Here is a 21,585-nt window from a genome sequence, read left to right as displayed (position 1 = left end):
TATCACCAATACACGAAAAAGCCTATCGCGTAAATAATATACTCCAATTACTAGATATTTGCCAATCTACAATTCTTAATGAAGAATTATCTATAAATAATATAATAAGTAACGAAAACAGAAATACGGATTATTTCACAAAAACTCCATATTTCAAACCTACATTCAACATAAGTAACTACACAGAGGACCAACAGAAATTTTTAACAATGTTTAATTTCCAACATTCACAAATAACACAAGACGAATTCGAAAAGTTAGCCAAACAGCTAATTAAATATTCATCAGTCTATGCAACATCAAAATTCGATGTTGGCAAAATCAGTTCATCACTACATCTCCCGTTAAAACCAGACGCAGTTTTCAAAAAACAGAGAGCAAGTAAAGTACCAATTCACTTACATGATAAAGTAAACAGATTACTCGATATTTTAGAACAGTACAATATTATATCACCAGTTAATAAAGAAGAACAACCAAAAGGCAACACATTTATCAACCCCGTTATCATTCTAGCTAAAGGAGAATCATTAAAAATCGTTCTCGATGCTAGATACCTCAATTCACTCATAGATGAATCAAAATGTAATTGGCCCATTGAACCAATACAAGTTATTTTAACAAAAATAAACGGCAAATACTTTACAACCGCCGATATGAATAGTGCATACAATCAAATGCCACTAGATGAACAATCACGACGTTTAACACAATTTGTTATCGGAAACCAACAATATGAATTCAACCGCTTATTCTATGGAATATCCATAGGACCAGCAGCATTTTCAGCTTTTATGAGCAAAATTTTTAGACCACTAATACTCAAGAAAAACGCAATCACCTATTTAGACGATGTTTTTATGCAATCACAAACAAAAGACGAGATGTTCAATGTTTTAGAAAAATATCACCAAATACTTCAGAACGAAAATCTGAAGGCCGCCCCCGATAAATCACACTTCTTTTTGACAAGAGTTAAATTCTTAGGACATAATATAGAAAGAAAAACAATCACTCCATTGAAATCACGCATTGACGCTATTCAAAAACTTCAACCACCAACAAATAAAAAGAAAATCCAAGAATTTCTTGGAATGTTAAACTTTTTAAGTAAATATGTTTATAAAATGCAATTATATCTACGACCATTTTATAACATCCTTAGACAACAAAATAATTTTGAATGGAACACAGAACATCAAGCACGATTTGAAGAAATAAAGAAACTTTTAACTGAACAAATTTCAAACACAATTCCAGACCCTAATCAACCATTTTATGCAATGTGCGATGCTTCGAACTTTGGCATCGGTGCAGCACTATTACAATCACATAATGGTACAAATAAAATGAACCTCATATCAGCAAATTCTCGATTATTCACTCAAGCAGAGCTACGACTCTCAACTCTAATGAGAGAATGTACAGCCATAATATATACACTGACAGAATATGAATTTCTGATACTTGAATCAAAACACCCCACAGTTTTATTCACAGACCATAAACCAATCATCTTTCTCTTTACACAGAAATCTAACCCAAACCACCGAGTTTACAGATTTCAACTAATTCTAATGAAATTTCCAAACTTACATATAGTTTGGACTGCAGGAAAAAATCTTGCATTACCAGACACCTTAAGTCGAAATACACCACCTGAATTACTTACACGAAAAACAACAGTTGAAATACCCAAAAACATAAAATTCTACCTTGCAGAAAACGAAACATCACCCCGATTGGAATGCAAATATGCAGTAAAAACTGATATTGAACAATCACAAATAAATAGTTTACAACATTTCCCACTTTATTTAGATTGTCAAAATAATCATTATGAAGTTGATCTACTTGGAACATCAACTTTCAAACCAATCCCATATTCTCAATGGATAAAAAATAACACCCAACAAAAACGAACAAAACAACACCAAACTAAAAAAGACCATTTTCCACTAATTGAAAAAGAAAATTTAACTGATAAAGTAAATTTATCAGGACCACAAACAAACGATTCAAAATACACAATAAATCAAGTTTTTGACCTCCACGACCCACTTGATACAATACCCTTATCTAAATTCGAAATTGAAAACATTTTTCTCCCTCCAACAGAAACAATTACAATTTCAACACTAAAACAATATCAAAATCTGGACCCAATAATTCGACAACTAAAATCATGGCACAAATATAAAACTAAACCTATCAAGGCAGATTCAACCATTCTAGGCAACAAAACACTCCTCCGATACTTTCGCAAATTTAATAACACAACAATTAATGAAACTACAGACCTTTTAGAGTATAACTTAAATGAATCTACAGTCCCCTGTCTCCCTTTAAGTATGATTCTCATAGCTTTTAATATTTCACATACACAAAATATTAAAGGACATTCTGGATCAGAAAAAAACATATTCAAACTTTATACAAAATTTTTATTTCCCAAATGCACCAATTTGGATAAAAGTACTATGCAATGATTGTATAGTATGTCAACTAAATAAACCTTACCCAAATCAAAAACAAATAGCACAAAAACAAGATTTTAAAGGACAAAGCTTGTACTTTAACCATCGTATCTCATTTGATACTAAAGGACCAATTTCACCCTCATCCGAAGGAAACTCCTACATTATGGTAATTGTTGACGCATTTACACATTATGTAGCACTTAACCCAGTACCACATTGTAACGCTTATTATGCTTACACAACGCTTTATGAACACTGGATAGCAAAATTTGGACTACCAGAAATTTTAGTCACAGACAACGGTACAGAATTCATAAATAATGAAATAATCACACTATGTCATTTATACAACATTAAACACAAACCACGTACATCTCATGCACCTTGGACAAACGGCTTAGTCGAAGGTATGAACCGTTCATTACAAGAATATCTTAGATGTATCATCAACGGAAATGATACAAAATATACCGAATGGTCAGCAGATGTAAAATTATTTCCCTTAGCATATAATTCACAAATCACGACAACTTTAGGAATGTCACCATACGAAATGGTTTTTAACCAAAAGCCACGCAAACCAATAATGTTTACAGCAAATTCTCATAAAACGCACAAGGTTATTGTCAACCAAATAAAGACTCAATTTGTTATAACCTACCTTTACATACACACGATGAAGATCATTTTCATCACCCACAAATTCTTAAACTAGCCTCCGGTACACACACCGAATGGATTCGAAATAGAGATAAAAAACACAATGAAATTTATCAAAAAATAACAAAAAAGTTATTACAAAGACAAAACATTAATGAACAAATCAATTCACGTTTTACACCAGCCTCCGAATTAAAAATTGGAACATTTGTTTTAATACCTAATTTTAATACTCAAAAAGGAATTTCTAAAAAATTACAACCCCTTCGAAAAGGACCATACCAAATAATTGCAAGACCCACTGATGTCACATATAAAATTACCGACTCAAACAAAAAAGAAATCGTTCAACATCGAAACAACCTATTACCTTATTACCCAAAAGAATACGCACTCCGCGAATTAACTCAATTATATTCTTTCACAGGATTAAAAATCATTCAAAATGAACCACATCTGAAAAACACAGAACAAAATGATAACCCCACCGAAAATCAAAACACAAAACCAACCGCCACCAAAAACAATACACAAAACCATAAAGAATCCCCAAAACAAAGAAAAAATAGAAAAATGACCGAACAAATAATACCCCAAGAACAAATCGACAAATCAGAAAATAGAAAAACAACAAGACTCCGAAATCAACCACGTAAAAACTATAAAATATTCATCCCCCAATCTAAAATTTTAAAGAAAGTGGAATTTCAAAAGTAATTTTAACATTATACTTCACAATCTTGAAACCTCCGAAACATTTTTCATTTACATTTTTCAAAATAACATGCTGACAAGTACGCAATAATTCTAGTTCAAAATAGACCAATAGGATTCATCCAATCCGTCACTTTCTCTAACTCAAACTAAGACCAATTAGACGAATAATATAGAACTCCAGGCACATCTATAACTATAACTTTACGACCTCCAGGTCAAAAATAAGCAAACCACTCCAACTTGACAACTAAAATAAATATCACCATAATACCGTACCCCTCCCTTATCTAATAACCCAAAGATCAACAATATTTCCCCAACTCAGACCACGAATACCCCCAAAACAAATTTGTTAACTTAGCCTAAAGTAACAAAATGCACATTTTAATTAGCCTAAAGTATAAAAATCTCACCATACCCCGGATCATTTGACAAACAAAAATAAAGAAAAAGACGACCTCCCGATCAACATAAAAATTGCCCCCAACAATTTTTTACAAAACTCAACCCACTTGTCAAAAAACTAATAAATAATCCGACCACACTTGAAAATCGCCCCAAACAGCAAAAAATATTCGACCAAGAGATCATTTCTTAAATGCTCTTCTCTCAAACAGTTACTCAAATACTCATAAATCTTAAACATTTTTTTACAATACTTGAAACCTTTATAATATTTCTTTTTGATATACTTGAATCTTTTCTAATAATCCTAATCATTTTTTGTAACATTTTTTTATATTTCTACGCTATATTCGAACTATTTCTCCAACTTTCCAAAACCCTTGATTATATCCACAGGTACGATTCATATAACTTGCCTAAATGATACGAACAATTTTCAGTAGAACTGATATTTTTTTATTGTTTGTAATTTTCATAGCATTCTTATCATCCCTCATTTTGACCATATGTAAATGTATAAAGAAAGCAATCATCACATTTGCCCTAGCAACAATTTTTCTAATTATTTTTTTGGAAGAATATTATAATAAACATAAATTTTCTCATTAAAATAATAATTCAAAATTGCTACCCAACAGTCACAAAGTCAGTCTTCACCGACATCATCCCAAGATAACCCAACACCACCTTCAACTACTCAAAATCCTCAAACATCTACACGAATTTCTTTTCAAGATAATCCATACACTTTTGAAGAACGGCACGCTCGTTTATCTGAACCACTAGAACCAGTTCAACGACAAGCATCTCTAAGTGAACCAACATATAATCTTTACCCAACACTACCACAAGAACTAAGTAGAATACGACACCTTAGTCAAAACCAAAACACAACAGAAATAAATAGACAAATTATACATCCTCGACGAAATAGAAATTTTCAAACTCCCCGAGTTCATTTTGAAATACCTCAATCACCACCACAAAGCACTCCAGAAAATCCCACTGGTAATACACCAGAAACTCCTACACTTTTTTCACAACGAAGCACTTCAAGCCTACCCTCAGACTACTTAGGTTCAACACCAACATCTGAGCAAATACGTGAAAATCCTTTCAACCCCACAAACCAAACATCACGATTTCCATATTGGACTACACATTCATTCACACAAGGTGAACCAAATTTAGTCAATGACCCCATAGACATTTCTACAGATACAACATCTTCATCACTACCCGAAACATTATCACTCCCATCAACACCATCAATTAGTCAAACTTCACCGACACCCCTTAACTTAACTTTTCCAAACAATCTCGACGCAAGATACCGAGAACAATCATTAACAAATATTCCTTTAAGATTAGATTGGAATACATTTACAGCACCTCCACCATTATTTGGACAACATCAAGAAAGTAACCGCCTTCATAACTGGGCACTTAATAGATTACAATATCGCCAAGATATTCACAACGATATCCGTGATCACAATATTCAAATACTCCAACAAAACAGTTTACAATTAAAGTTTGAAATCACAGTTAAGTTAAACAAAATTACCCAACATCCCTACCCATTAAACCCACCTAACATAACAGCTCAATCACTACCACCACCGTTTATAACTACTGAAGTAATATATAAATACGACAGATATACCAAAAACACAATTGGCTACATTACATTTTATAATCCATACTCAGGATTATCATACACATGTATATTCTAAAATTATTAATTTTTCTCCAACTCCTTTTTCTAGTAATCTCAAATCAAAACATAAACCCTTCCCCCCGTACAGGACCACAAGATTTATTAGTAACACATTACGATTGTGAAGAAAATGAACAAAAAACAGTACACAAATATGCAATAAATCAAGTAACACAATGTGAAACAGAACCACAAGCTATAGAAACCACAAATGTAATAGCAACACTCTATTCAAAAGCCCGAGCAACAACAGTTACAGGTTATAAATTCACAGCAACATTTTCCGAAAAGAAAGTACATTGTTCACAAGTCTCGAACGGAAACAAAAACCGACTTGACCATGAATCATTCTATCAGAGTAATATAGAACGTCTTTTACATCTCAATCCCGACGATTGTAGAAATGAATTACTTAGACTAAACATCACACAAAATAAAAACTCCGAAAGAAAGTTAGTTAACTTTCAAGTTTTTCCAGACTCTGTACATCAATCACAACTTGAAAGACACCAAGGACATATAAAACTAGACGACAAATACCCGTATAACGGCGCACACGGACGATTAACCTATGACCTACACGATAAACATTGCATACCACACATTGGTATAAATAACCCATCAAACTGCAAAGCAAACACAAAAAAAAAAGGATACCAAGAAATAATGTTTTTCGATTGGAAAATACAACTCGAAAAAATACAACTCACACGAGATTTATCAGATAATACAATGATCTATCAAGGAATCCGATTACCTTGTAAAAATGATCAAGGTTATTGCGACCCTACAACGAGAACACAAGCAACAATTGTTTGGTTCCCCGAAGATACATGTACGACATTTCAAGTAGCAAGAATACACGCTCGTATGATAAAATTTCACGAAAAATACTTTATACAATCAATTCCATATGAACAAGTACATCCATCACGAAAACAAAGTACTAATTTTAGAAACATACACAATATAGAAAATAAATTGACACGTTTTCAAATATATCAAGAAACAGAACTTGCATGTAAATACAGGAATCCACTTCACAGAACACAATACTCTGAAATATTAGTTGAATACGAAAAAGGATTCGACATGACCACTGGAAAAACAAAACTTGACCCATATGCCACAGGTCATCCTCCAAACGAAGGAACATCCTATATACCAGTTAATTTTGAAAAAAGCAACGGACAACCTGGTGGACATCTAAAACCCCATGACACCAGAAGCACACGCTTACAAGAATTATCACTAATGAATACTACATATTTCGGTAATATCCACTATGATATTCATTTAGATATGAAACTAGATTATACAATTAGCCGAATTTTTCAAGAAATGTCACTCTCCGAATTAGAAACACTACACCAACTATGCGAATTAGAACGAACACAAATATTACAATCACTTGCACTAGCAGTATTAAAAATACCCTATGCAGGATACTTATTATCTGGAAATAGATCAAATTTTTTAGACTATGAAGGAAACATCTTATGGTTTTATACTTGTACTAAAAAAGTATCACCACTATACGTTTTTGAAGATAAACGATGTTATAAAAGAATCCCTATCTTTTATAAGAATAAAGTACATTTCGTGGATACACTTTCACGAAGAACCTATTTCTGGGATACCGCAGTCCCATGTGGATCAGAAAACAGCCACAATGTAGTACAACTAAACCCTGATGAAAATAAATATTATCTTCTCACTCCATATCCCACATTAATGCAATCACTCAAAAAATTTTCACCAGAAAGCATTCGCGCTATTGCTCGAAACCCAAATATAGACTTACAATCAATAGGAATCTATTCAAAATCAGATATTCAACATCACATTAGAACACAACAATTCCAAGAATTATTAACACAAATGGACACTATACAAAGACAATCAATAGACCAAAATTTACGCAAACTTGCAGAAACCGCAGGATTTGCCGATATCTACACGCAAGACTATAGCGGATATTTTAAAGACATTAAAGATTATATATATCTAAACGGTGAAAAATACCGTCCCCAAGATATATCACCAATTAACATTTTTAGCTTTGTTACACTCAAAAATGAGATCCTCGATTTTCTAGGATGGCCCTACTACATCTTAGAAAAATTGACTATTTTATACGCAATGTTTAACTTTATTGGATTTCTTTTCTCACTTTTAAAAGGAATTTACAACACATGTGCTATACACACACAAGTAAATAGACAAGCAAGCGTAGCACGCATACTCTTTGCAGGATTTTTTGGAATTTTTTCTACATCTATAAATAAAATTCTTTTAGACGCACAAATAAAAGAATATAACACAAAAATAGCAACACGACAAAACACATATGACGAAGAACATAACAATGTAGACATAACGCCAACGGCACCACAATTACCACCCCTACCAAATAACCATCCACTATCCCTAGTCCCACGAAATTTTCGAAATTTAGCAATCACACATAATCCAAATTTTCGACTCACCACATCACAAAGTCCCATCCAACATATAATGACACACCAGTCACAAGATGATAATACTTATGAACAAATTATTGAACAACCCCATACCACCGCATTTCAGTCTCAAAATAATAATTTTTTTAGCCCACGATGAGCCGCCAACTTGGATCACTACACCGATCAAATTCCCACCCAACCAATCTTACCTCTCCAATCCCAATAATACCACTTTTTGCTTTTCCGCCACCCGATTTTCCATCTAGTAATGTAACATCAGGCATGAATTCCGACACTAATTCACACATCTCAGTTTTATACTCCATCTCACAACTCAATAACCCGAATATTGAAACCCCCGATGAATTTGCCGACTCAGAACCATCCCCATCCAATAATTTTCATAACTCTTCTAATTTTTCTCAACCCCCTTTTCAACCCATATTATCCAATAACCCTGACCCAATCACTTCCACACCCTCTTATGCTTCCCAAGTTACCCCAACCTACTCCTCATATCATTCTGACCAATCATCTCATTCTCCAGACACCCCCCGAATCTCCCCAGAGCTAGATAATTTTATTACCCTTCAACAACAACCCTACCACCTCCATACCCCAACAATAAACCAAATCTCCTCCACAATAAATTCATCCAACCCCCTACCCCTACACCCTCTTCAAATTATACTGAATCATTAGCACCGTCATCCACATCAACTGAATCTTCACTCAACACTAATAGAGCTTATCGCACTTTTAAAAGAAAGTTCCCCAACCATCCTTTCCCAGCAAAACCAGGAACAGCCCGTAAATACATCAACCACCCCAAGCATACTAACACAAAAGAATTTTTAGCCATCACCTTACCCTCATTCCCACAATACACCTTAAACACCCCCCACGACACTAACGAAACACGCAACTTTGTAGATGAATACGTTTTAATGCCCACTCTCTCTTGGACCTCATATTATCATTTTACTAACCCTCTTTGCTTACCTTTATCTAGCACTCACATCGATATGGAGCGAAATAAGGACATGCTATATCGACTCACTACACCACTAACCGCTAGACAATTTACTTACGTTGGATATAAAAAATCACTAAAAACACACACTGCACCTAGAGCTAACGAATATACACTCGAATACTATGATCACAACATCATCAGAGCTAACCAAGATCAATTCTTAGACGTCGATCGCTTCGCTAATCCACAAATCACCGAGAAATTTTTCATCAAGACACCATATATATTTACACTAAACATCTTCGACCGAAAGTTTGATCACATTATTTCAGAAGCACTAACAGACACACAAGCATACGAAAGTTTTAAAGAACGCTTCCAAATATTTTCACTAACTTTTCATTTCCTTGCACCACACGAAAGAGATTTGCACTGCTCACACGATATTATGTTGCGCACTAAACAAACCCACACATATAGTTATTATCGCTTCATCCAAAATCACTTTGACCTACACACACCCTCTAGACAACCACACCATCGTTTTCAATTCATTAATTCAAAATACACTTCACCATTTTTCCTAAATTTCACATATTGTATTAAAGACACTAACCTCCATGGTATTCTTCGTAATTATGACCCCATAACCCAAATGTACATCTTCTGTCCCATCACCAAGACCTTCAACGCCGAAGAATCCCGACCCTTCCTTATCCCGCACGAGTTTGTACAGCCTATAGAAATCCCAATATTAGAATTCATCCATAACATTAAATTCAATCACAAATTATATAACCTAATCCAAAACACACCTTATGAGTTTGCAGTTGGCACTGAAGAACTAACCACCATTAAGGCACTTCAATTGCTTTGGCCACTACTTCAGACTAAAAACATCATCCGCATCTTAGCTAAACTACTCACAACTTCAGATCTCATCCACGACATCTTCCCCGACGACTAACAGGTAAGTATGAATTAAATGAATATTACTAACTAATTAAAATATTAAAAACTCACCATTCTTTATCCATGTTTTCTTTAGATTTTTAGCCTTCATCCGACAATCACCTACAAAAACCACAAAAGACAAATAAAAATCGCAAATTTCATCAAACAATTTTCAAAAATTCTATTAATCTCTTACACTTATAAATTTATCAATTTAATACCAATGCAGTAAATTCATTTATAAAATTTTCCCCACAAGCAGTAAATCTAATTATGATGAAAATTTGTAACTTAAAATTCCCCCATAACTAGCAGTAAATTTCCAAATTCTATGCAGTAAATTAATAAAATGCAAATGCAGTACTAACCTTTTGATATTTTCATTCATTCGCACAGAAATTCTATCCACACTCGCACAGCTCGCCCACGAAGAATTGTTTAAAATAATGAATTTCAGTTTCAAGTTTTCACACTCAACAACTCTAACATAAGATAACATGTTTCAAACTTTCCTTTAACCCGGTTGGAAAGGAATCATATACTAAACAAAACTAACCAACGCAGCTTACTAAATACCACAAATCATAGAATAACAGCATGACTAAGAAAAGGAAACCAACGGTACCCAAACCGGATTAACCCAGTTTAAAACTGGATAATTTATTCTTTTGAAGACTATTATAAAGTCTAAGAAAGAAATAATAAAACACAAAAAAGTCGAAAGACAAACCCATACCACAAACAATTTGATTTTTGAAAAAAGGACACAACCAACAAAACATAAGAAAAACCACAACAAACCCAACATAAAACGTTGTCACATAACAGGACCTCTCACAAAAACCGCATGCAATCATACTCCCACTCCTGGCCTAACCCACCAGGAAGGACGTCCTGAGCATGCTCTATAGCCGGCCTAACCCACCGCGCTACATCCACGCTTTGTGACCACACTCCTATTTTTAATAAGAGCTACTCAAGGGTGAGTAACTCTTCAAAATAACTGAACTAAAACAAAAAGCTTTTGTGAAAACAACTAACTAAAATCATAATTAAAAAATATTAAACTAATAAAAGTTTTATAAAATGTAAATTACATTATGCAATACATAGATCAGAATACAACACCAAGGACGAACATCCAAAGACAAAACGACCTCACTACACTCGAGAAAGAATGGCCAACTACAATCAATATGCCGCTCACAATCACAACTCAAAGGATTTAGAGTACGACTCTACTTCGCAGAAAAGGACTTCATTGAACTAGACCAATGACCACCTCGATGTTCAAGTATACGTACAGATCCGAGTAACCAGGCATCCCCTCCACGCACAATCTCCACGCCATTCCTAAACTAGATCAGACACAAAAGAAGTTCTCCACGAAGAACAGAAAAACCTGACATAGCCAACCATTCTGAAATCAGAATTGATTTTGTTGCAGAGACTTAGTCGTTGTCACTAGAAGACACAACGTCTTATGTCCCTAACTCCAGCTTCCTGGAACTTCTTTAACAAAGAAGAAACGGAAGAAAAATATGATGTTCGCCAAATACCAACGTCCATCATCCATCCTTCAAATTAACCGAAGAACTATTCTAAAAAACTCTGTAAAACCCGGATGGGTGGAACCTGATCTAAACTACATTTTATGATTGGATAAATTAGATATTTTACCAATGTAAAGTATTTAATATTAACCAATCATGATCCATCTAACTAACAACCCACTTATTTGTAAGTGCTGAAGTTACTTGTAATTTCAGCACCAGAGAGATTTGAATTTAACTTAGAAATTAGTTGGACTCTCCCGAGTGCTTCAGCAGCCGCAATAAACCAGTATACCCTAGATCTATTGAGCCTAGCAGAGACTAGTTAAACAACCTGAGACTAGATAGTATAAGAGTAAGATTAGGATCGGTATTAGACTAAGAAGTTGCACGAATCTATCCGGCCGAAAATAAGATAGCGTGACGAGCAGACGGTGTACCCTATCCGAAATTACTCTATGAGTTATACACTCAAAATCTAACTCATAATTCGCGCTATTAACGCGTAAGCGGAGATTTAATCCGTCTCATAAATCGTTCTAAATTGGTTGAACGAAGCTTATTTGCCAGAATTGATTTGTTACAAGGAACGAAATTTGTCTTTTTGTACTGTATATGGCGTGTGGGGGGTTGATTTTCATAAAAAATTGCAAATTTTAGAAAATTTTTTTAAAATTTTATTTCATTTAATTTTCTATGTTATTACTGCTGCTCCATAAACCTTAAAAGGCAGTCGGATCATTCAGGGCTTTGCCCTGATACGAGCAGTCTTGTTCATTTTAGCATCCAATTAGTCTCAGACCAGAATTTATATTTCTTGTTTCAAAATGTGTCCATATTTTTTTTACCATAAACACTAGCCGTATCGGGCAAAGTGGAGAATTTGCCCCCTAAAGGAATTCAGTTGGATCATTTACTTGTTGAAGTCATTTAATTGCTGCCAAAAATTTGGCATTAATTTAATGTATGCTGACGTGATGCTTTATTTTTCACCCTGAATTTTCCGTCTAGTTCTAGGGAGTGATCGTTCACTTTGTTTGCTTAAGGTAGAAATTGTCTACATGGTCCATTGTAGCTTTTTCATCAGGCATCGAATAAGTTAATTGTGTTCACATATATGTCTTTATTGTTACTAATGATTTCTAGACGAAGCTCACAGAATCAAGAATGAGCAGTCCAAACTGTCAATATTTGTACGTGAGTTGCGATCTCAAAGTAGACTCCTCCTCACTGGAACTCCTCTCCAGAACAATCTCCATGAATTGTGGGCTCTGCTCAACTTCCTGCTCCCGGACGTGTTCAACTCCTCGGAGGACTTCGATGAGTGGTTCCAGGAGAATGACGTCATGGGAAACCAAGACATCGCAGTCAGGTGCGATGATTATATTGTTTATCTAAAAAAAAAAACTTTTACTCCGATGTAATGGAGTGTATATGTATTGTTCTTTCTTTCATGAAGCGGTTCATTTTGAGTTTTGATTGGGTCACATAACCTCTCGAAATCCTTTAAATGAACCAAAAGATTTATTGTTCTGAACTTCTGCCAGTAATTCTTGTGTCAATAACAAACGTCTTGTCAACAATTGTAAGTTTTTCATCTAGAATGAATTAAATTTGCCATTGCTTTTTGATCTTTTCAAACTCGTTATGTTTAAGACTGCATACAGTACTGCGCCCCTTTCTGCTGAGAAGAATCAAGGCAGACGTGGAGAAGAGTCTGTTGCCGAAGAAGGAGCTGAAAATATATGTGGGACTGGCTGCTATGCAGCGGGAGTGGTACACCAAGATTCTAATGAAGGACATAGACATTGTGAATGGAGCTGGCCGGATGGACAAACTGAGACTAGCTAATATTCTGATGCAGTTGAGGAAGTGTTGCAATCATCCCTACCTCTTCGATGGTCAGTTTTGTCTGCTTAAACATCTATCGTCTTGGTGTTTCTGAAAGTTTTACGTACATAGTATGTCATGATTTTATTTAAAAAATAATTTAAAGATATCAATTTTTCTAGGAGCTGAGCCAGGCCCTCCCTATACGACTGACCGACACTTGTACGACAACTGTGGCAAGATGACAGTCCTGAATAAACTACTGCCAAAGCTGAAGGAACAAGGCTCCAGAGTTCTAATCTTCTCCCAGATGACACGAATGCTGGACATCCTAGAAGATTATTTCTGGTTCACTGGCTACAAGTACTGCAGGCTGGATGGAAACACAGACCATGTTGATCGGCAGAAAATGATCAACGAGTACAACAAGCCGGGCAGTGAGCTGTTTGCTTTCATCCTCAGCACCAGAGCGGGAGGTTTGGGAATCAACTTGGCGACTGCCGACGTCGTGATAATTTATGACAGCGACTGGAACCCTCAGGTATATATTTTGGACGAGGAACTAAAAGTTCCATAAAAGCAGTGCACAGATGCAAAAATAGAGGTCAAAGAAAATTATTTGTTCTATAGTCGTAAAAATGCAATTAAATTATTATTATTGGGCGGCCTTTCAATAGTGAATAACGAGAATTGTATTTGAAAACTTCAGTAGCTTTTTTTCTGGAGACTGAAGTTGAATATGTCAAGCCAGTAAAACATTTCATCCTTAAACGGAAAATAACTAAAAAGCAATTTTGAAATTACTGGCAACCATAGTCTGGCTGTTTTTTGCTTTTCACCTCAAGCCGTTTGTAGTAAGTACCTTTTTAGTGGTACTGTAAATTGTTCACGCTTCATTTCATTTCAAGGCTGACTTACAAGCTATGGACCGAGCTCACAGAATTGGCCAAACTAAACAAGTCAGAGTGTTCCGACTCATCACTGAAAACACGGTTGAGGAACGAATTGTGGAACGAGCACAGATGAAATTAAAGCTAGACAATCTAGTGATCCAACAAGGCCGACTTGTTGAAGCCAGCAAGTCTCTAAACAAAGACGAGATGATGACTATTATTAGGCACGGGGCAGATCACATTTTTAAAAGCAAAGATTCCGAAATTACTGACGAAGACATCGATATGATTTTATCACATTCCGAGAAGAAACAGTCCGAATTCGACGAAAAGTTGTCCAAAATAGCTGACGGGCAATTGCGTAATTTTTCGATTGATAATTTTGATGCTAGCAATACAGAAGACGGAGAAGCGAGATCTATTTATTTGTTTGAGGGCGAGAATTGGAGAGATAAACAGAAAGAACACGTAGGTTTGAGATGGATTGAGCCACCAAAGCGAGAGCGAAAAGGCAAAGCCAACTATCAGGTATCGGACTATTTCAAGCAGCAACTGCAAACAGGCGATAAATCCATTCCGAAAGCCCCGAGGCCTCCGAAACAACCCCATCTTCAAGACTTTCAGTTTTACCCTCCAAGATTGTTCGAAATCCTAGACAAGGAAGTGTACATTTATCGGAAGAATTTGGGATACAAAGTACCACTGAATCCAACATTGCCGAATGCAGAGATGAAACAACAAGAGGAGCAGGAGAAAGTAGACAGCGCTGTTCCTCTCACAGAAGACGAAGAACACGAAAAGCAGTTTTACTTGGATGAAGGATTCAAAAACTGGTTCAAAAGAGACTTCCAACAGTTTGTGAAGGCTAACGAGAAGTATGGTCGGAAGGATCTGGCCAATATTTGTCAGGAGGTAGAGGGAAAGACGCCGGAGGAAGTGAGCGACTATGCTAAGGTGTTTTGGGAGAGGAAGGATGAGTTGCAAGACCACGACAAAATAATGGCTCAAATTGAAAGGTAAATTTGGGAAGGTAAGTGGTTGCGCGTATTGGTGAAAGCACTTGAAACCAATTGGTTTAGTTTTCTCAAGCTCGATAAGTTTTATTAGAACATATCAATTTTGGATTTTTTTTTTGGGATTGAGGGTTTCTTGAATATGTTTTAATTTGTTGATTTAAAACGAGCCGTACAACCAAGTTCAATTACTCTTTATTTCCCGAGTCAATTCAAGACTGGTTACTGGCTCACTCCAAAAATTTGAAAAAAGTTTTTTAGATTTTTTTCATGGTTTTAGTGAGTTTATACGTGTCAATGAACTTACTAAAGACAAATAGGTCTTGATGGTTTTTTATTGATCTTAAAATGCTCCAATAACTATAGAAGTGCATCATACTTCTTAATGTATATATGATTACACGTAGGTATAAATGCCCTTTCCGAGTTCAATTCAAGTTCGTTTGCGCCAATTATGAAAGCAGAAATGGCGCAAAAAACGTGATTGATTTCTAGTTTCGAAAGGGGTTTTTAATTTTTAGATTTTCTAGTGGAATAAAATTCACCCACTGATCCGTTTTTTAACACTTTTGGAGCACAATGTGATGGTACTGTGCAGCTTTTTGTTCCAACTTAGCTCGAAAAAAGTGCTCATTTGATGGCACTTTTGCTATAATCACATCTGTAGCTTTGGAAATTTCATAGCATCTGTTCTCTGCTTTATTGGTGGCTAATGTTTGACGTTAGTGAAGCGTCCGTGGCGCAGAGAGAAGAAGGTGAGATTCCTAAGCTTTCGTTTTTGTTCTGACTATCGTAACGAAAGTAACGGAATATTTTTTAATATTTGGGGCCATTTGTGCTGCTTATCATTGGAAGTTTATTAGTATCTATAACTGCATCATTGGTGGCTAGTGTTAAAAAATTTTCAACGGGCCGTGGCGAAGATGCGAGATCGTGAGACTTCTGGTCTCTATGTTACAGTTTCGAATCTGTCACAGCAATTTTCTTCTGATTAGAGGCTTTTTTCTAATTTTTAATTTCACTTCAAAAAGCTGTTTTTGTCCCTTGGGTTTGCGAATCGCAGCTTTGCCTCTGTTTGATTTGGAGTAATTATGTCAATATGGGTTAATAAAAAAGTGTCAGTGATAAGCCATTTTTGAAATTCAAATTGCTTTAATCTGGTATAGTTTTCACAACTCGAAAGAAAGTTTAAATATGTTCAAAAATTTCTATCAATTGTTTTTTTTTCGGTTTCCTTGTTCTGTTACATTATCTTCAACCTTCTGTTTAATATTTAAGTTCTGACTATTTATTTAATTTTTGTTACTATGTGTACATTCTTGAGAACAAGATCTGAATGCGTTTCTGTCCACTGTAGCAAATTCTGCACTGTCATTTTCATGCAGATAGATTTTATAGCTAATAAATGATTTATTTCAGAGGCGAGGCTAAAATTCAGAGGAAAGAATCGGTCAAAAAAGCACTCGACACCAAAATGAACAAGTACAAGTTCCCGTTCTACCAACTCAAAGTAGTCTACGGAGCAGCCAAGGGCAAACAGTATAACGAAGAAGAAGACCGCTTTCTCCTCTGCATGCTTTACAAACTCGGTTTTGACAAGGAATCCGCCTACGATGAATTGAGAACAGCAATCAGAAATGCGCCCCAGTTCAGATTCAACTGGTTTTTGAAGTCGAGAAATTCAGCTGAACTTCAGAAACGATGCAACACTTTGATTAATATGGTGGAGAGAGAGATTGAAAATGAGAATAAGGTGAGAAATGGTGGTGTCGATACTAAAAAGAGAACAAGGGCACCGAATGGTGCAGGTGCTGCTTCAGCTGCGAAAAAGAAGAAGTGATTTTGAATTTCTACCTCGCCGAAATGCATGAACTTTTTGAAGTGACTATAAATTGTTTTCTGTCTCTGAGTAAAACGTATAAAAGGTTTGTAATATCTTGATCTTTAGGATTTAAAGGATCTCTTTATTGATTTCCCCCTCAAGTGCAAGGAGGAGTTTCGTTGCTAGGCAAATTTTTTCAGCGAATATTCCCATTTGCTGAACAATAGAAGTAGCTTGTTAAGATGATGGATATTCTGTTAAAGAAATCCGATTTGCGATCAAATAAGTTTTCGATAAATGAAGATTTTTTTCTAGTGCATCGAAAATTAGTGTTGTTTTGCGAAAACTTTACTTTTGTAATGCCTATCAATGTTTCCGATGTGATGAATAATCGAATTCATATTTTTGTTCTTACTAATTTAATTTCTACGCCGTTTTTCTTCTGTTAAAGTGAACATTTGAGTCGAAGTTTGAATTGCCTTTCTTTTGTTACTTACGCAAGTTTTTGTTTTGATTCAGATACAGTTATGTAGTTTTTATTAGTATGGATTTTGCTATGAAGTTTGTTAAGGACTGGGGTCTTAATATTCTTGATTCTGTGCCCTCAGAAACGAAAAATCTTGTGTTTTCTTGTCAGAAAATCTATCAACTAGCAGTCAAAGTTTTGAACTCTGAGAAAACAGAGAAGGAAGCCAATCAAGAATTCAAGACCTCGTTGCCTCTTTGTGCCACTCTCTTGTGGAAATGCCACGAATTGTACGAAATCGTGGAATGGCGCAAAAGTTCGTACGCAACTTTCGACCTTCCGGAAAGTATGCCGATTGAACTAGTGCGTCAATGTGCGAGCTACTCTTCAAAGGTGTATGACATCTGGCCGGAGCTGAACCAAAGTATGCCACTGGCAATTTCGAGGATCAAAGAAGTTTACGGTTGTCTTCCAACCGATATTGTAGCTCACGGGTTTTTGACTCGGCAACCGGGCGAAGTTTTGAGCGAATCAATCGATATAAACTTGCCTAAATTCACTCTCACAGTTGATCATACTTTGAAGAAATTTGTGATTTGTATTCGAGGCACCTTTTCAATCGAGGACGCAGTTACCGATATGCTTTGTGATGATGAACCCTTCTGTGACGGAATCGCGCATAGTGGTATTATAGCCGCAGTGTTGGCTATGGAAAAAAACTTTAAAGGTGGCTTCATGAAAGCATTAGAAAAGTACCCGCAATATGGAGTGGTTCTGACAGGTCACTCTTTAGGCGGAGGCACCGCAGTTTTGATGACTTTGAGGTTTTACCTTGACACCTTTTGGAGTGGGATTTTAAAGGACAGGGATGTAAAATGCGTAGCGTTGGCTCCGCCTCCTGTCTATAAATCATCGGAACAGCTGGCAAAAAATGTTCTGGATAGTGTACATATATTTGTAAATAACGGTGATTTAGTTCCACGAGCTAGCATGGCAACATTGGCGCAATTTATAACAGATATCAAGAGTTTGGACGAAACCAACCCAACGCCTTTAAATCTAGTCGGGCTTATAAGACGGAATGATGCCGCCGAAGTTGAAAAATATCACAAATTGTTGGATAGCAAACTACAGTCAAAGTTTTTATACCTCCAGCATCCAGGAACGTGTTATAGAATATCGATTACTGACACCGACGAATTGGCCGTGCAGAGAATAGAGAGTGAAGCTGTTCATAACAAAGTGGTGTTGTTCAAGAGTCTAATAGCAGATCACTCAATTATCAAATATAATTTCATCTTGCAAAAGCATCCTTACCTGTCATCTGAAACTACCGCGAATGGAGCAGATAGTTCATCTCTGATCAGCTTTTAGAATTTGTCATCACGGGTCTGGAGCGAAAGTTTGAATATAGACTCAAAAAGAACTTTAAACTGCTCGGCTTAATTAATTAGGTATAAATGGGCTGTTTGTATATAATGTTTTATCTGTGAACAAATTTGGTGGTGCTATCTAATTAATTTTTTCATTCTCAAATTTAAACTTGAAGTTTTTCAGCTTGAAAAAGATAATATCAACAAAATGTTATCTACTTACCCAGGCATTTATTTTTTCATCTCGAGATCATTTTTCCAAGAGAAGCCGCCCATCGCTATGACTAGGTTTCTGTTTCGAGATCGTTTTGTCATTTTTAAATGATTTCGGCTCTTGTTTTGTCCGCTTAGTGAGCTTATTTTGCATCGGCATAAGGATAAGAAGTGATTATTCATGTTTAAAATAAATTTGCTTGGCTTGTTGTATAAAGCTTAGAAGTTCAAACTTTTTAATCGCTCAGAATTTTTTTATGAGAACAATTTCCCGTGACATTTTTTTTGGATTGATTGGCTTCTAACTACGACTTATCAACTTAGTGAACGCTTAAAAAATACTTAAATTTTGTTTTATTTTAGTGGCTAGTTTTCTCTCTGTTTTTCAGAGATTGAATTTTTCGTATTTCAAAAAAAATGTTGACTTTTCTTTTCTTTATGACAACCATTTCCTTCAGCATTTTTGGTTTTCGGATCTATTGGCGTCTATCCACGTGTTGCTGGCTTAGTGAACGCTCGGGAAATACAAAAAGTGTGCTTATTGCTAGTTGTTGTGTTTGTCGTCTGTTTTTCTGTGATCGAACTTTTGGTAATTCTATTTTTTTTTCTCTTAAATATTTCCATCTCACTGACAATTTAGTAGCTTGATAATTTAGTGACAATTTAGTAGCTCAGCTTCGCCTCTGTGTGAAATTTGCTTGCGGAATAAAAAGTTTACTCATTAATCCTTGTTTCTCAATTGGTTAATTAATCAAAAAAAAGTGTCAATCATTAATTGTTCCTGAAATTCTAAAGACTTTGAGGCCATTTATTTTATTTTGAATGGATCTCTGCTAACTGTCTGTTGGCTCTGTTTCTTCTTTAAATTTTTGGGAAACTTTCTTTATCTGTTCAATGTGCTGTTAATCCTGATTTTCGGGTCGTGTTTTTTCATCAACCTTTTGTTCATGTTAATTTTTTTCGGGATTTTTTTGGTTAATGCTGGAATACAACCTTTTTCTTGAATGAATACAACCTATAGTATCAACGGGGCAAAGTGGGTGCAGAATTGTTTTACCATGTTCTTAATCAATTACCGTTATGACACGTTTATCCGACTACCCTCTTCGTGATTGAAAAGAACTATGTCGAATGGTCTGGTTTTTTTCTGCCAATTTTGACTACCTCAAAACAAAAGTTGAAGATGATCAACTGTCGTATCATGTTGAACCCCTTTCAGCCGTAATACGGGTTCTTGAAATTTTTTCGAAAGTTATCCCAGTCTCGAGAAAAACTGGTCTGAGTATTTTCGTTTCTCAGATTAAATTAGGTAAATACTGACAAGATTTCCATAAAACCTTACCCACAAATTTATTTTCCTATGTTTTACCGTTACTTGAGCTATAAATCATTACTCATTCGTGCATTTTCAAGTGATAGCTCAGATAAAGTGAGATATCGTTTATTGAGGTTGTGTTTTTCCAGAAGGTCTCTCTCTAAGTTTGTTTATGTTGAAATTTGAAGTTTTTAGATTTGACTTTAAATGGATTTTTTTTAGTTCAATTCAAATTAATTTGTTGAATGCAAGGAAACTAACGCTCTTACAGTAGGAAAAATCGAATTGCTTGAAAAACACGAATGACTTCGATTTTCCAGCGGAATAAAATAAATTTACTTGTCAACCCAGTTTTTTTTTATTGGGCCAGTTTTCCGAAAAATGCGCCAATCATAAAAAGTTGTTCAAAAAACTTTGAAGTGGTTTCGCCGAAATTCAGAAGTTGAAAAAACTTTAAAAAAATAACAACTTTTTGTTATTTTTTTTTGTGTCTATATGTTTTATTTTTTGACTCCCTACTGTATATCTTTCTATTTAATTATATTGCCCTTTGTATAAAAACTACCAGAAAGCTTTAACAAAAAAATAATACACTAATTTGTATAGGAATCTCGAACAGATTCAATTATTCGCATATAGCGCGACTTATTTAAGCCACAAAATTTTGATGCGCATCCAAAATTATGCAACGAAATACAATTCAATACCCCAACATTTTGGAGTGGCTTGC

At 35.3% G+C, this 21,585-nt stretch overlaps 1 protein-coding gene across 1 annotated transcript in view; it reads left to right on the top strand.

Annotated features, from left to right (window-relative positions):
• LOC134851537 (chromatin-remodeling complex ATPase chain Iswi-like) overlaps window positions 1-17,867 on the top strand; it is a 29,998-nt gene extending 12,131 nt beyond the window's left edge. Inside the window, exons 6-10 of the mRNA XM_063867670.1 lie at window positions 13,077-13,302; window positions 13,587-13,831; window positions 13,943-14,301; window positions 14,669-15,669; window positions 17,086-17,867. Coding sequence (XP_063723740.1) covers window positions 13,077-13,302; window positions 13,587-13,831; window positions 13,943-14,301; window positions 14,669-15,669; window positions 17,086-17,506 — 2,252 coding nt within the window. The 3' untranslated portion in view covers window positions 17,507-17,867. The remainder of the gene's footprint in view (window positions 1-13,076; window positions 13,303-13,586; window positions 13,832-13,942; window positions 14,302-14,668; window positions 15,670-17,085) is intronic.
• Window positions 17,868-21,585: the final 3,718 nt, after the last annotated feature.

The sequence above is a fragment of the Symsagittifera roscoffensis genome, chromosome 1 (genome assembly GCF_963678635.1).
Source record: "Symsagittifera roscoffensis chromosome 1, txSymRosc1.1, whole genome shotgun sequence".
NCBI classification, from domain to species: domain Eukaryota; kingdom Metazoa; phylum Xenacoelomorpha; order Acoela; family Convolutidae; genus Symsagittifera; species Symsagittifera roscoffensis.
This window is presented reverse-complemented; position numbering and strand designations above follow the sequence as displayed.